The sequence below is a fragment of the Apostichopus japonicus genome, chromosome 20 (genome assembly GCF_037975245.1).
Source record: "Apostichopus japonicus isolate 1M-3 chromosome 20, ASM3797524v1, whole genome shotgun sequence".
In the NCBI taxonomy this organism is placed as follows: domain Eukaryota; kingdom Metazoa; phylum Echinodermata; class Holothuroidea; order Aspidochirotida; family Stichopodidae; genus Apostichopus; species Apostichopus japonicus.
In genome coordinates, this window is record NC_092580.1 from 32,523,051 (window position 1) to 32,539,260 (window position 16,210).

The 16,210-nt window shown below is 35.9% G+C and overlaps 2 protein-coding genes across 2 annotated transcripts; both read right to left on the minus strand.

Moving 5' to 3' along the window:
* Nucleotides 1-259: 259 nt before the first annotated feature.
* On the minus strand, nt 260-7,616 carry LOC139962104 (MICOS complex subunit mic25a-like). Its single transcript, XM_071961983.1, has 7 exons — nt 7,434-7,616; nt 4,650-4,701; nt 4,049-4,089; nt 3,795-3,875; nt 3,098-3,168; nt 2,146-2,281; nt 260-1,486 (listed from the first exon to the last, which is right to left on the minus strand). Exons 1-7 carry the CDS (start codon nt 7,500-7,502, stop codon nt 1,454-1,456), a joined length of 483 nt encoding a protein of 160 aa, XP_071818084.1. The 5' UTR covers nt 7,503-7,616; the 3' UTR covers nt 260-1,453.
* Nucleotides 7,617-8,572: 956 nt separating this feature from the next.
* On the minus strand, nt 8,573-16,198 carry LOC139962102 (dipeptidyl peptidase 1-like). Its single transcript, XM_071961981.1, has 6 exons — nt 15,894-16,198; nt 15,048-15,149; nt 13,706-13,898; nt 11,436-11,597; nt 10,719-10,966; nt 8,573-9,783 (listed from the first exon to the last, which is right to left on the minus strand). Exons 1-6 carry the CDS (start codon nt 16,045-16,047, stop codon nt 9,275-9,277), a joined length of 1,368 nt encoding a protein of 455 aa, XP_071818082.1. The 5' UTR covers nt 16,048-16,198; the 3' UTR covers nt 8,573-9,274.
* Nucleotides 16,199-16,210: the final 12 nt, after the last annotated feature.

Genomic DNA, 16,210 nt, shown 5'->3' on the forward strand with positions numbered 1-16,210 from the left:
TAGCAATGGAAATATATATATTTGTTCATGACAGTAACCTTTGACATTGCACCCAGCCTCATATATCACCAAATGGTTCTCATACTTTCTACTGTCTTACCTTTCTCTCCCACCTGTCCCTATTTAATACCCTCTCGGTTTGTTGATATTATATCAGTGCAGCTAGGCATGGTAAAAGCAACCCCATTGTGATGACACAAATGCCCATATTTGCAAAATACTATCACTCCAAAACAGGAAATATTTTACACCCAAAAGATATGTTCTTCACATTTATTTCTCTCTCGTTCATGTTTGACATGAGGCTGGAAATATATCTTACAGCATTTGTTACCTGGCAACCAACCACATGACATTGCCACATTTCACAGTGTGGTTCAATAAGACTGCCATTATGACATAACTTGTGGAGCAGCATGTCCTGCATTATTAGATGTGTCATTGATCACAAGAGCTGAAAGTAATTTATTTGTATGGTTGTCAATGCCTGAATTTTTACATATCGAATTGTAAATAGACATGCTAGTAAATAAGTAAGTTTAAATAAGTATAAACAAGAGTATTGTGTCTTCAAGCCATTTTACAACCTTCTTTCATAAATTTATTTTTGTTGGGATAGTGATCAAGGAAGAGGAGGGGAATGGAAGCATAGGGAGGGTATGGGTAAGAAGGCAGAAGAACTGCGAGGAAGCTTTGACTTGAAAACTTTTTTGTTTCAAAAGACTATGCCTTGAGTTTGTTTTTCTGAATGACTTTGCTTTGCATTTCCATTATTAATTTTTAAGCATATTTCAGAAATGAAACATATCACAAATAAAAAAAGAAACATGGTTAAACAAGTTCTTGGCAACTTGCTATGCTTAGCACTCTGAGATATCTGTCAACTCTTGCAGGTATAATACGAGAGATCAGAAAGCTGAAATTCTTTTGTTGAAATGAAATATGTTACAGTCAAAATGGGCTTTTCTCACCTTTGACTCTTAAATATTCTATTTCCCCTGCAAAATTAACCACAGAAATACCTAAAATAAACCCCAAATATGTTAAATTATCAACTAACAAGTTAACATTTGAGTTACAAATCTGCTGACTAACCACAGGCAAAAACCTTACTACAAGTACCCCCTCGTTATTGAGATCAAGCCAGATGGCAGGAATGAAATCAAGCTTAGAGATATTTTGTTGATAATAACTGGTAAACCATACAAAATGACATCAACTGATGATGACATTTTCTCTGTTATCTGATATTTTAAGTTTCGTTGGTCACATGGAACTTTAATGTGTTTCAAGGAAATGTAATCATTAATACAAATATTTAATGTGCCAATTTCACATGCACACGTTCACGGGTTGAACCACTGGTAAAAATTTCCCTGGCTTTGACATTCTCTGCCAGGTTTTCATGCATCTCTCTTCTGCTTCACTTGAAACAATAATCCACTCTCAACCATTATGAACCAAGACTCTTCTTCGTCACAATACTCTGTTCAAAAAGGAGGGAAAAACAAAAACAGTATAATAAACACGAATTATTCTTCACAGCAGATGCATCATGGGTAAAATTAGAAGGAAAAAAGTATCGATAATTCAGGAATAATTCAAGAGTAATATGACCAGAACATATGAGAAATTATCATCACAAGAGTTTGTACCATTACACGACTTACAAGAACAAGATTTCGCCGACTTAAATCACAAAATTTCAGACTTCAATAAGGATGTTAAGCTTGTGGTAAGACTGACACTTTCTTCTTGGTTTACTAGTTTTATTACTTCAAAATCTCACAAAGTATTTAATTGTCATTTTTTATTCAATTTTTTTGTATGGATCTCTCCTTCAGACATTCAAACCGCAGGCATCAAGAAGCTTAGGGAACAATTGGCCGTGCTCTGTTTTACATAATAGGATAAAAGTGTGCAGTTTTACATAACACTTTAATACTGTACAGTAGTATTACCATCTTGATACATGAGATGTGAAAAAGGTACATGAAAACTGCAGTCTATGAACTGCCTCAGTGCTGTTAAAAAAAGAATTTTTCAACATGCAGTTTCAGCTTCCTACTTGATCAACCTAAACCTGCTTCAAACCTAGTACCAGGAGAAATTGTGACCATAATTAATATGTCCTCCATTGCTCACCATTCTAGCCTGATCCACACACCGGGTAAAGTCCTTAACCTGCTGTGAACATTTCAGAGTCTGTGTAGGGTTCTCTGTGAAACATTTCACGACCTCATCTTGAAGATTCTGACAAATCGGGACATGACTCTGCTTTCTATTTGAAGAAGGAGGAGGAGGAGGAGGAGGAGGAGGAGAAGAGTAAGAGAATTTATCAAGTTAACCTTGTCAAGATCATTTCTTCCCCATTCCAGAGGATTTCGGACTTTAAAACTGCATACAGACAAAGACTTATAAATAGTAGTTTGGAACAAGTAATTTCACCAAACTTTATCTTTCTAAATGTGACCAACTATGCATTATTGTGTTACATGATATGTTATGGAATGGGTACATGACTCTCCTTTCTATCGTAGGACTTTTGGCAGACATCAGTTAGGGTGAGTAGGGTTAGTAGTGAGTCTGTACTCATATTCTAGCATAGTTGTCAGTTCTTGTTCTCATCCTCATGGATTTGTACTTGTTCTCATGCTCTGGGCAATTTTTAATCCATAAAATTAAAATACTTGTACTGGTTATTAGAACCATGTAGTGGTGCTCATATATTTGTACTATGTATGGGAATTCTTCTTGTGTTCCTACTCAGGTCGTTGTACTTCGCAAACATCACCTTGGGATGAGTACCCTATAGCCTATGCTGTCCTCAAAAGCAGCCTCATGGTACTACAAATAAAGTAACAGAGTTTAACTTGACTACAATAGTGGCAAGTTTCCCTTTTCGTAGTTTGTCTCTAGGTTTATGTTTGTGTTCATTGCAGAATGCTGAAGTTCAATCACAGACAAATATTATCCCATTCTTAAGAATGGTATGAAATGTCTTGCTTCACAGCATGTGTCAGGAAGTTTTCAGAAATAGGTTATTGGTTATATATCAATCTCTTAAAAATAAAAATTCAAACTTCGGGGGAATTACATAAATTTAGCTTCCACTTCTTCTGCTGCTTTCTTAAATTCTTCGGCATTAATTTCAAATGTGTTGGCATTCTGAAACATGAAAAGAAAAAAAATAGTCTCTCACTCAAACTCTTTTTTTTGTACTCCACAAAAGTTGACAGAAATCATGAAAATGGAATCCTTTGTAGAGTGCAATGTTGCAACAGAATGCAGTGAGAGGTTGTAGAACTCCATAAACAGTTGAAATCATAATTGTATGATCAAACAAACAGATTAATGGCACAAAGGAAAGGGTCCATGGAACACACTTCAGACCTATATCAACTGTTACCTAACAATGTCACTGAATACACCAACTTCAAATATTTTCGGCAAAACATGAATGTAATAAAAGGGGATTACTACTTTCTGTGATGATCTCAAATAGAATTTATTAATAAACACTTAATGTATAAGACCTGAGACAAATTGTGCTGAACACATCCTGATTAGTACACAAAAATATATGCAAGTTTTGAATCTTTCCAAAGTCTTACACTACAATATTTTGTAATATCGTCTCCATTCATTTCCAGCAAAATTTGAAATTACTCAGGTTTGTACTTTACACATGCATCAAACACACTAAAGATTGTTTCCTTTATATCAAGTCACTTAACATCAAGTATATACTTTTCATACGATCAACGATAAACCTAGATAAGATTCTTTCTTACCCTATCTTCGACAGTCTTCAGCCTCTCTTGCCACTTTCTCTCTGTAGCATTGAGCCTTGACTGCCATTTATCTTCAATATGCTGTGAAAGGATAAGATAACAAAAGTTACACCTCCAGAGGAACATACAGTACATCGAAACACAAGGAACATGACACATGTTGGCTACAAATCTTTGAATTCTTAGAGAAAACAATTGGGAAATTGAAGAAGATATAACAGGATAATCATGTTGGAGCAATATTATGAAGTTACCTTTATTCGATGTGGACTTAGTTCATCAGATTCACTAAACCCTGTGAAAAGAATTGAAACAGATATCAAATACTAAGGTTAAGTTTATATACAGTATCTGCTTGTTCTACACACCTTTTTGCAGTCTTGAGCTCGCAGTATTAAGTCAAGCATCTAAACAAATTGATGGTGTCTCAAAGACACAAAGCAAAATAGAAAATATCCACACTGCCAACAAATTTCATATTCTTTCAGTTTTCTGATGATGATTTAGTGGGTATATGGATATGTTAGTCAGTTGGTATTAATATCATTGCTGTTATGGCAACCATTAAATATTTTTGTATATGAGAATCAATCAGTGTGTACAGGAGAATCAGTCAGTATCAGAATGCAGTGCCAGTAATCATACTAGAGTTATTGGTAATAATCAATATATCAACATACTATATGAATACACTACAGATATTAGTATGCAGGACCATGAACATGAAGCAAAACAAACAGTATATAAAATCAGTCTGTGGACAGACCTTAATGCACATGATGTAAGCATGAAATTCAGTTGCTCAATGCATACATACTATATATACATTCTCTAAGTTACGGTTCTTAGTCTTACCAGTTGGTTGCTCCTCTTGACCAAGCATACGCCTTAACACATCTTCAGATACCTTAATGATAGGAAAAGAATAAGTGAGAGTGAGAAGCGAGTAGAACAAATTTGAAACAGGCTGAACTAAGACAAGAATATGCCATAGTATTAATGTCAAAAGTAACTGAGAAAAGAACACATATTTAAGGTTAATATTGTACAAAATAAGTTTATAATCAGTGACCACTTTGGAAGGGATGTAGCAGATGCAACTATGCAGGGCTGGAAAACCTTGCGAACCTTCCGAACCAGGTTCGTGGGAAATCCGCGATTGGCTGGAGAAAAAAAAAATCGGGGAAAAAAAACGAAAAAAAAAAAAACGGGACGAAACTTAAAAAAAAACACGAAGGAGCAAAAAAGTACATCTGTAAAAACAATAAGGAAAATTTCAGAAGAAAAGTTTCAGAAACAAAAGAAAAATGTCCAGAGAGCGTGCTCGCAATTTTAGTCACAATAGCCTATAACGAGTAATGATGTGTCCCCAACCCACTCACAAAGGGAAATGTCACACGGACACACACGGCCCAGCGCGAAGGTTGCTGTAATAAATCAGCCTCGCGGATATTGTTTTGAACAATATTGCCATTCCACATTTTTTTATACTTATATTGTATGTTAGTTAGTAAACGCTTTCTTTCGTATGAATTTGACTTCAGTTCAGTGTTCCCTCTAATGTGCGCAGGATTCCCTTCAACTGACTCAGTAATCCCGCAAAGAAAACATTTGTCTGCTGGATATCCCCGCATCGTTTTCTTGCATTCGCGGTAAGTTTATACTCAATGTACAACGTATTCACTTGACTGTAAGAAAACTCTGAAAATCAGTAGAGAAATTACCAATTGTGTACGAACAGTAAGTTGGTACACCTTTCAAATTTTACGAAAGATCCAGCAAAACACTTTCGAAAATTCACGCGAAACTGGCATATCGTTCTAAATGCAACTAACGTCATGTAAACAAGGCTCTAGTACACCCATTTATGAATAAACAGTAAGACCACATCTGGTGTTAAGCGGGGGGAAAAGAAAGTATTTTCTAGAATTTCAAAAAATACTGAAAAAATAATATCCTACCATAGTTAAGTGCATAGCAAATAGCCTAACCACCTCGTCGGTTACGGATCTCACGTAACTACAAAAACACAACTAATTGTTGTTGCGAACTTGACGTTTTCTACAAGAACATGGAAATAATATTAAGCATTTAGTTAATCATGCCAAATGGCCTAAAACATATTTTATTACAAGGTTTACTTTCATAAAGATGGCTATAGCTAGTGGGGCCTCGATGTGCTGCGTGTATCATGGGGAATAATCCATAAAACGTTTCTTGGAAACGTGCCAAAAATGTTAACAAACAGGTGTTACTGTTAGACAGGGGATGAGCGCGCAGTTGCTTGGTAAGGTACCTGGAAAAATTCGAAGCACATGTACAGTAAGTAGCCTACCGTAGTATATAAGTGGGTTAAACCGTACTGCAGTTGTAAACTGATGTACGTATAGTGTGCGCTATTCATTGTTAGGCAGTCTATAAACGGGGCTGTGCCGAACGTTGTTTGTTTCATAATATCGGAAGTTCTGTAAGTTAAACTTTTTAAAGAATGTAAGGCAGATTAAATCTTTTTTCATTTTATAACATAATATAGCTACTCTAACTTGTCATTTTCAAATTTTCATCAGCTTCGTTACAATTTATATTAATCGGAAATCGGAAGTGTGTTCGCGGGAAATTGAACAAGGTTTTCCAACACTGCAACTATGGTAAGTAGCTGCCTAGAAGAGAGGCAGTGGAGGATACATTGTTATCGAATGGAATGGGAGAGGAACCCTGGATTCAGAGGAATGCTTCTAGGGATCTGAGGGGAAGAATCCCTGGAGGCTGCAGTTTCAGCATTTTATCCTTTGTTTTAGCATTTTTTGCTGGTAAAGGTACTTACTACCTGACCAATCATCCTGGAAGGTATAAGTTCATTTTATGTCTGGCAACAAACCATTCGGATGGCCGTTTCTGTGGGACTATGGATCAGCCCAGGGCTAGATTTGATGACATTTGCTTCGAAATTTATGTGAGCCTTGTACTGTATTGCCACTTTGGTCAATAATTGAAGAAGCTGGTATTCAAGCATGCCACTATCAAATGTTTGTGGAAAACATTGTTCATACTTCTGTCTGCGAATTGTACAGTATCAAATATGTTTTCGCCCACGACCAGCTGGTGCACATTGTTCATGAAGTAAAATATTGACTTCAAGAACATCACTTGTCCTACACTAGTAAACAGGCAGTAGTATTACTGGCACTACAAGACTAGGCGTTTGTAATACGTTTGAAATAGTAGTACTAGTATTACTTTTAGTAACTAGAACTAATGTACTACTAGTACAGTAGTAGTATACAGTAGGCCTGGCGGCTATAAATTTACTTGTGCTACGCTAGGCCCTAGGCCTATGTATGAGTATGACTGATACTTATAGTGAAAGACTATAATTTTCATCTTAGTCCAGCTGGAGGGTAGTTAACCAACGTTTGGCCTAGCCAAACATTATTTGTACCATCATATTATTCGGCATAACGTAGTCCAGGTCTAAGGTTAGGCAGTTCTCAACAAACTGGACTAGCTTAACACAGTAGCACTACTTAACAATACAGTAATACTAGTAGCCTACTAATACTAACGTTAGGCTAACCTGGCCTAAGACTAAATTGGCTGCAGTTCACATTACTACTCTAGGCTGTTTCAAGAAAGCCTTACCTTAACCATCCCTGTATCTGGATCCTCCTCCATGGTTATATTCCGGGTTGTGCTTCCTCCACCGCCCATGTTAGTTTAATAATTTTGTTCCTCAAAGTTGAAATTAGCTAGAAGCCCACCTAACACGAATTGCAGCATGAAGGCTAATGACGTTTGGGGTAGTTTTGCGAAAGTGGTAGCACAGCACTGTTTGTAAACTTGCTGAACCACAGCATCTCTTCAATCGCTGGACACATTGTAAGTGCTGTATTTGCAGCAATGACCAGAATTTAAAGATCTCTAGCGATCAGCCTCTCCCAACATTTCACAAAAAAATTCTATACATATTGTTCAAGTTAAAAGTTTTTGACTATCCATCCCTACCACACATATTGATAGATTCCTAGACTGTTGTAACCTCAATGGTAATGTACCATCCAGATTTGATGTGAGTGACAGCAAATTTTGTTCTTCCAATGATAAGAGATAGAAAGTACCTATGTAAAAGACTGTGTTTAATGTCAGAAGTATAGCAGATAATCTATAAAGCATAAAGATAAATGGAATCATTGAAAGTTGCATCTAGTTGTCATCATGGTTGAAATTTGATTATCTTTTGCCATCTAAATGTATCCATTCCATTTTAACAAGCCATAACCTCCCTCCACCCCCCCCCCCCCAACACCTCCTCCTTCTCCCATGAGAGAATACATTTTTGATGCATTACAAAAGATAATGAGAGAACAATGGCTGTAAAGCTAAGCAAGTAAAATGACTTCTGAGGTTAAAAAAGCCATTAGTTAATTATATTCGTATCTCAGAAGAGAAATTGTAAATAAACACAGGTGTTCTAGGAACTGGTGTAATGCTGGTTGCTCTAGAGCAGATTACAAGTTCATGTCATTAACATATAAAATGTTAATATTTTAAATAGGTTTCTGACCCCTAGATTGTTCACAGACATCAGTGAAAGTTAAATTAATCAAAATTTCTTTATCTTGCTGAGGAAAATGTTTCAAGTGTGAGAGCAAACCGCTTGGATGAATGAGTGACAAAGAAATATCTTCATATTACATATTTGGGGGTTATGAAGAATACCGTTAAAACCTCACTGGCATACTAGAGGGATTAAGTGGCGAGAAACAACAGAAGCAATTGTATTGTGCATGTTCATTGTATTGCCCTTGTTACTTTACAGTACTGCGATCATCTTTTACAGTGAACGATTGAAGACTATCATTACAAAAATATTTGCAAACTGATGAAATACAAGATATAAAAATGAATGTGACATTTTCCTCAACAAAATGTTGGCAATATATTGAAATTTCAGTGTTTTTTTTCTCAATTTTTGACACATGGAAGTATTTACTTTACATATGCCAGCTTTAAAACTTTTAATTTCACAAAAGGGAGGATAACATAAAACCAAAAAGGTAGGAAGAGAGGGACTAAAGGTAATCACTTTAGGGGTTTGTGAAAAGGGGGCCTAGCAGTAAGGCATACTAATACCACAAACAAAGAATGTTACAGTCACAGTGTACCAAAATCTTTGATTTGGGAGGTAGTGAGATATGGTGAAGAGGTTTGGAGACAAGTCTAACCAAGATATAAAGACTTTATGCTCCCTTAAGACCTTGGTGGATATTCTAAAAGTGAATGAAGCATATATAAAACTGTGCTAAATATATATACAAGCCAAAACTTAATGACCATGATTGGTTGAGAAATCTGGCAATTTTTTTGGCTACCAGGTGGAACTTATTTTTGTTTATTCTGGTAATGTAAAAGAAAGAGAAAGAATATGAAAGCATTGAGTATTATCCTTTAAAGAAAGAAACTTTTTGCAAGGTCTACATAAATCATGGGTAAATGGGAAACGATTCCACGGCCAGACCTTCGATGGAGACTTCGTCTGTGCCCCGTCGAATTCGGAAGTAGCCATTTTCTCCCCAGCTCTCGCCCCAGCTGTTCTTGACACTCCAAAATTTTTCACCGGTCTCGCCATCTTGACCGTAGCCGACGAGGAGCACTGCGTGATTGGTCAACTGGAAAGGATCAAACTTGCCCAGGTTTCCGCCGAGTCCTGTGTGATGGTAAATGCCACCGGAGTATGAAAGGAAGTCTTCGAGAACTTCAAATGATACAGACATCGGACCATTCTTGACCAGTTGTACTTTCATGAGATCCTCGTTGCAGGCACCGTAGTAACCGCCGACATACTGGTAATTTGTGGCATAGTAACGCTTGCATGACGTCGTGTTCTTGCAGGAGGAATCTTTGCCTTGATATGTGTAGCAGGATTCTTCTACCACACCAAAATCTTCGGCATATTTACCAGCGATCAAGTAAGGAAAGCCGCCTTCGCAACCTTTGGGTAGAAAAACGTAATGATATTTAACACTTCAGGCACTGCAGGAGTGATTTCAAACCGTCTCAATTTGTTTTGGCTATAAATGGAATTTGAGCCTGTGAGGTAACAAATGCCAATCCTCTGTCAACTTATCTGTTAGGGTTAAACACAATCACTGATGTGTGTCTTGCGAATCACAGTAAGCTGGGTACAGTGGAAGTAAGAGGCACACTCCCCCTTTCATTTGATACAACTCAGAAAGCAATAGGATGGTATTTCAAAAACGAAATAGTCTCTCTAAAGGGATATTCAAGTGAACAGAAATAAACATCCCAAAAAATTAGTGTAGTTTCTGATTTTTAGTACCTTGATATTGAATTCTATTGCCCAGATAACAATTTTTAATGCTAGGAAAATATGAAAGTTTCTGGCGACACCAGAGTGACATCATCATTGGAAATTTGGGTGAGGTGGAAGGGAGGGGCGGGGTGGGGTGGGAGTAAATGTCATTTTTCTTCATCGCTAATGTACAAGTATACCAATAATCTACAAAGAAAAATCATTCTCGAAGAGCACTTTGCATTTAATAAGGCTTGAAATTGGGAGTACACTGACAGCTTAACAAATATTCCAGTTGTTTGACAAATAGTAGATATTGAACAAGATGATTACAAAAGGAAAGCAAAGCTCTTCAAGGAGCATGTGTTGGGCATCACCAAATGCCTAGATTAATCCATTTCCTAGAGAAACAAAAGATTCATCTGACAAAGATAAATCACCTTCAAAAAATCATATCTAGAATAAGGAAAAAGCCATATTAATATGCTCTTCAATTATCAATCTCCATTTGATTTTGTCTCCATTGTACAGTACATGTTATCTTGTGTGTCAATCAAAAAAATAACCCTTGAAGTCATGACATGTAAAAACACACAACTATGGACTTTTCTTACCTTGAGCATATTCACTACAGGATACAATCTCTTGTGGAGAAAACACAGGCTTGAAAGTGTTATTGGAAGCTACTCTAAAACGGGCTGCAAGCATACCCATGGACGAGAAGGAATAACAACTACCACAGGATTCCTGATTCCGTACTGGTGGTAGAAAGTTCTGGCCATCGACATCACGCCAGTCAAAAGATTCTGGCATCTGTGCAGCAAGTCTAGAAATCTCGGGTGTTGCTGGTTTTGGTTTAGGCCTGAACGAACAAAGGTATGAATTTCAGGTTATATACAGTATTTTGACAGTAAACAGGTCAACAATTCATTCTCTCTAGTTTTGAGGTGCAAACAAAGACAAGTGCTGTGAAAGCGGGTCGGCAGGGACTGTATTAAGGTTAGGGAAAAACCAGAACCAAAACTCCCTGAGGCTTTACAATTCTATGTCATACATACAGGTATGCCCTGCTGACTACCACTAAATCTTGCAAAATTAGCTGCAATATCTGTAAAACCGACTGGTCACTAACTTAAGTCACTAACAATTATGTTAATGTGTAGTATAATATTACGACCCATTGGAGACAAGCAGAGCTAGACAACTCCATACATGAAGGCTACAGATTATTATAAACAGTTTTTTAATTAATTATTCCTGATTTCAATATTTGATTTGGGTTACCTTATGTGTGATAAACACCGCACAGATCTACATAATGTTCAACTTACAAAGGTGCGTATGGCTTTGCTCCTCCAGCTCTCAGTAACATTTGACCCCAGGTCATCTGTTCGTATTCCTTGTACGCTTTTGCAGTCCACGACTTTTGAACGCTATTAATCTGCTGGATGAGGTTGTGATCATTGCGGAATGGTGCATTTACAGACATGTACCTGGAAAGATGAAATACAAATTTGGTAGCCATTACAAGGTTCCATCTGATAGAGAGTTAAAATAAGAGTGTTGGGAGTGTGATGGGGTGAGGGGAGGGGGTGAGGGGAAGGGAGGGGGTGATAACGTTGTACTGATGAGATATAATGTTATTGGCTTTACTGTACCTCTACTTGACTGAAGCCTCCCCCCCCCCCCTTATTAATGGTGTGTTCTTATTAAACAGTGGATGTCTTTCTCTGAAATTGAAACAGACTAGAATTTTTTTTTTATCCTTTTCAGAATGTAATCACTAGACAATCTGCTCTCCCTTCTCATTCCCTCTCTTTTCCTGAAGAACAAATGCTTAAGTAAAGAGCTTCCCTTTGGAAAATCATTATTTTAACATGACTCAGTCATATTGTAAAGCAAACTTTTGCATCATGTTAAGTTGAACGAGACGCCAAACTTGAATTGCAGAAAGCAAACATTCTAGACCGGTTAAGCCAACAACGAAAGTAAATGTACACATAGATTACGAATAATGGCACAGCATTGACATTTGAACAATTAGAGGTCATGTATGTTTAATACCCTGCTTCCCATGCGTGACTACCAGTTCTTTGTAGGAGTTCACGGCGTATTATTTTTCTTCTTGATTGCTTTATGCAGGGACAAATCATTGGCACCAATACTCCTACAATATACAATCAAATTAGTATATATAGTAATTAATTATATTAATTAACATTAATTTTTTTAATGAATTAATTCAATAATGGTAACCCCAAAATAGGGTAGTATAGTACTGACAATGTTACTGACCAAGGATAATCATGTCTTGAAATACAGGAGTTGTACTTCCCATATTGTCTGAGATAACCACTTAAATACCATTTTATGTTGAACTATTTTCTCTCTTTTCTAAAATGAAATATGCTGTGACTCTTTTATCTTTTCTTACGTTTCTTCATAAATGTTTACTGTAATACACCATAAATTTCATTTCCAAGTTGATGTACATACTAACTTTAATAATGCTTGCACTGGGTAGTAAATTCAATATGGGGTAACAGCAGTACCAGACGGGTACAGTACCTGGGTAATCAATGCTAACAATAATGGTATTCCAATGTAAAAAAGTCAATAATGGATACATAGAGGAAGTCATGTTATTCTTGAAAGAAAATACAATACTATTCAATGAATATATTATTCAGGGACACCCAGATTCCTTTCATAAATGCAATACACAGGGAATTCAAAAACACTAAACAAAATTAAAAAGTAACTGTACAGTTTTATTGCTATGTACAGAGAAGGAAGTAGAATTGAAAGCCATGATACAATGGCTCAGATGACAAATGACAGTGTCCTTGAATCATGTGATTCTCTTAAAGTTGAACCGGCATGAATCTAGATTAGTCAGTTTAATAGCCTAGATGGTTTAATATAAACACAACTACGAGATGATAACGCATTTTCAGATTGATGTAATGTGGTCAGCACTAGTGCACTAAGTACTGTAAATATGTCAAATGTATTGACAAGTATGAACATTTTTTAAACGGTTGGTGGCATTCCAGAGAACTTTATTTAAGGAGTCACTTGATAATTTTTTCATTAATCAGCAATTACTTTTTACCAGTAATTTTCTCAGTGACTCAGATCACTGAATTGTTAAGATATAAGGAAAAACTTACAAAAAGAGTTATGATTGGGTTGAACATTGCAACAATTATACCTCTAATCTGATGAATTCATTCAGTTTTCTTCTGTACTACTGTATGTAGTCAGTACAACTCTGACAAATTTCAACTTGTCAAGAAAGGACTGTATAGTGTACACTGTAGCTGGCAATAACTAACTTGTACATTAATTGTATCCTGATTCTCATGTGCAAGGCAATACCAACTTCTGCTATGAACTGTTGTAGACCTACACAAAGTAATGAAGTATGAAATTTCTTTTGTACGCCTTAGGAACAGCAAAGCTGTGCTATTTGTATGCAACTGTAACAGACTTTCAACCCTGTGGTATAATAGAAATTTTCAAAGAAAAAATTGAGCTGCTATTAAGAAATGAAATGTTGGTACACTGATTTAGTAGAAAGAAAAAAAAAGCCATTTACCTTGGTTGTTGACTTGCTTTGGCAGTTGCCAGACCTTTGACCTTTTGACCTATATAACACCCCCAATCTCTCCCAATGACATTATGAAACATACCAGGGAGGGTTTCCGTGCAAATGCTGGTAACATTTTTACCCGATGTCTTGTATTTTGAATAGGCAAAATACTTCCTACTGTTGATAACGACTTCGAAACCTAACAAAAAAGGAGGAGGAAATATTATAAACTGCATGAAAAATATAGAAAACATATCTCTCCATTTCTATAACACAGCGCTGAATTCATCATTAAATAAACAAGGAAGTTGAGAAAAATGAGGGTCAAGTTATTTCACACAGAACTTGACAAACCCAAAACTAAATAAAAATATTATCTGGTTTAGCTTTCAGTTTCAGGTTGGGTTTTCATCAATAATAATTAAAATAAATACCATATATTAAAGTGCTGTTATCATGAAATAAAACATGCTCAAGAGCACTGCACAAAGAACCAAAACCTGGAATATAAAATTACCAAACATAAGAAAACCTAAAAGTAATAACAACAGCAGTAAAAGTAAAACATGCTCAAGAGCACTGTACAAAAGAACCAAAACCTGGAATATAAAAATACCAAACTTAAGAAAACCTAAAAGTAATAACAACAGCAGTAAAAATAAAACCTGATATAAGACAGGGTAATAAACCATAATAAAAAAACATAAAAAGAGCCTGTTAAGTACTCTGTCATAACAACTAAACTCTGTACAAATAGCAAAGTACATGCACTATATAGTCTTCACAAAGAGTTTCAATTCGATTAAAGGGAAGAATTGTAAGAACATTAAAAAGCCAACCAAAAATTAAAATAAAATTGTGCAAGGAAAGTTGATAATATTTTGAAATTTATGAATTTATAATTTAGTATTCATAATAAGCATGCAAAATAAAATGGTGTCAAGATGTCTAGATTTCTGCATTGTAATGAATGTACGTAGTTGGGAAGGAAGAGTATATGGCAATTTACAAGCTCACTATAACTGTCTGCCCTTATAGGCTGGTATTGTGCAAGTGACAGACAGACAGAGTGACTGAACAGTGCAAAAATAAATGAATCCCACATGATGACCTTACAACTACGATACACAGAACACAGATGTACAGTTAATGACTAAAAGAAAAAGACAAACTCATATCTGCAGAGTGAACTTCAAGATTGTGGGGCAAAGGTCAGGAAGAATATTAAAATATTGACATTAAATTTTATATACACTATATATATATATATATATGGACAGAAGTAACTTAACCAAATGCTACTTATCTACAGTTTATGATAGGAATTGATGCACTGCTTGGCACAAACCTTGATTGTAAATCAAAGTCCAGAAGCCTTCTGCTCCAGTGGTAACATCCACAGCTATGTCTGGATAATTAAGGTCAACTGTCAGATTGAAATAATTAGTAGCTGTAGACAAAATACAAGGAAAAAAAATGAAACAAGAATTAATTATTACAAGGAGAAACTTTTGTTGATATAAGCTAGGTAAAAAGTATCAAGAACCAACTAGGAACAATACCAAAGGATTCTCCCATTTGATTACTTATTAAAATGAAACTTTGAATGAAATAATAAAGAATTAAATAGAAGTACCCCAATCATCATCAAGATCAAATAATAAGTGAGAAATTTGGATATCAAATACTCACAACTAATGGGATTTACCCCATTAGCCAGATTTTCTAACCAAGCATATTAACATGGATTATTATGGTGTAAACAAGTTTGCTCTAGTCGAAGTCTAACCATTCTCCTATACCCTTGCTCATTAATATAGTTATTTTTTAATCAAATATGTGTAGACAGCAATATCTGTTCCTTTGTTCCAACATGAAAATTCAATCAACTCCAAAACTGTGATGTTTCCGGACGATTTCTTACTGTTAAATGGAAAGGTGCAAGGGTACTAAACATCAAATTTTGAATTTTGTTTGTTTAGGTATTTCGATCTTCTTAGTTATGCCAAACAAGCCAAAATATGGTCTTGTGATATTTAAAACGAAGTTACAAACAAAGTTGAAAAATGCTTGAAGAATAAACAGAGATGAAGTTTAAAAAGTTCTTTTGAGAAAGAGCAGAAATTTCATAACATGAAAAATGGAGAAAGAAGGAATGGCAGTTAATAAAATCTCGATTGTATAAGTTACTCACTGGGATTGGAACAATTAATTGTTCGATCGCCTCCTGTGTCGCCCATCATGAAAACCCATCTTCCAGCGATGTCATCAAATGTACAATTGGCAGGGGTATCTGCAACCACAGTCGACAGTACCATTAGAGAAGCAAAACAAACTGTTAGAAACATGTTTCTTGACAACTCGTAGAAGTCGAAAATTTGAAAGGAAAATTATGCAGTTCTTGCGAAGTTGTTGTCTGATTAGTGCAGTAGCTCGGCAGGGGAAGTTATACTTAGAGTTACTCTCTATAAAGGAACTATAGTTATACCTCACGTGAAGGTGCCGAAATGT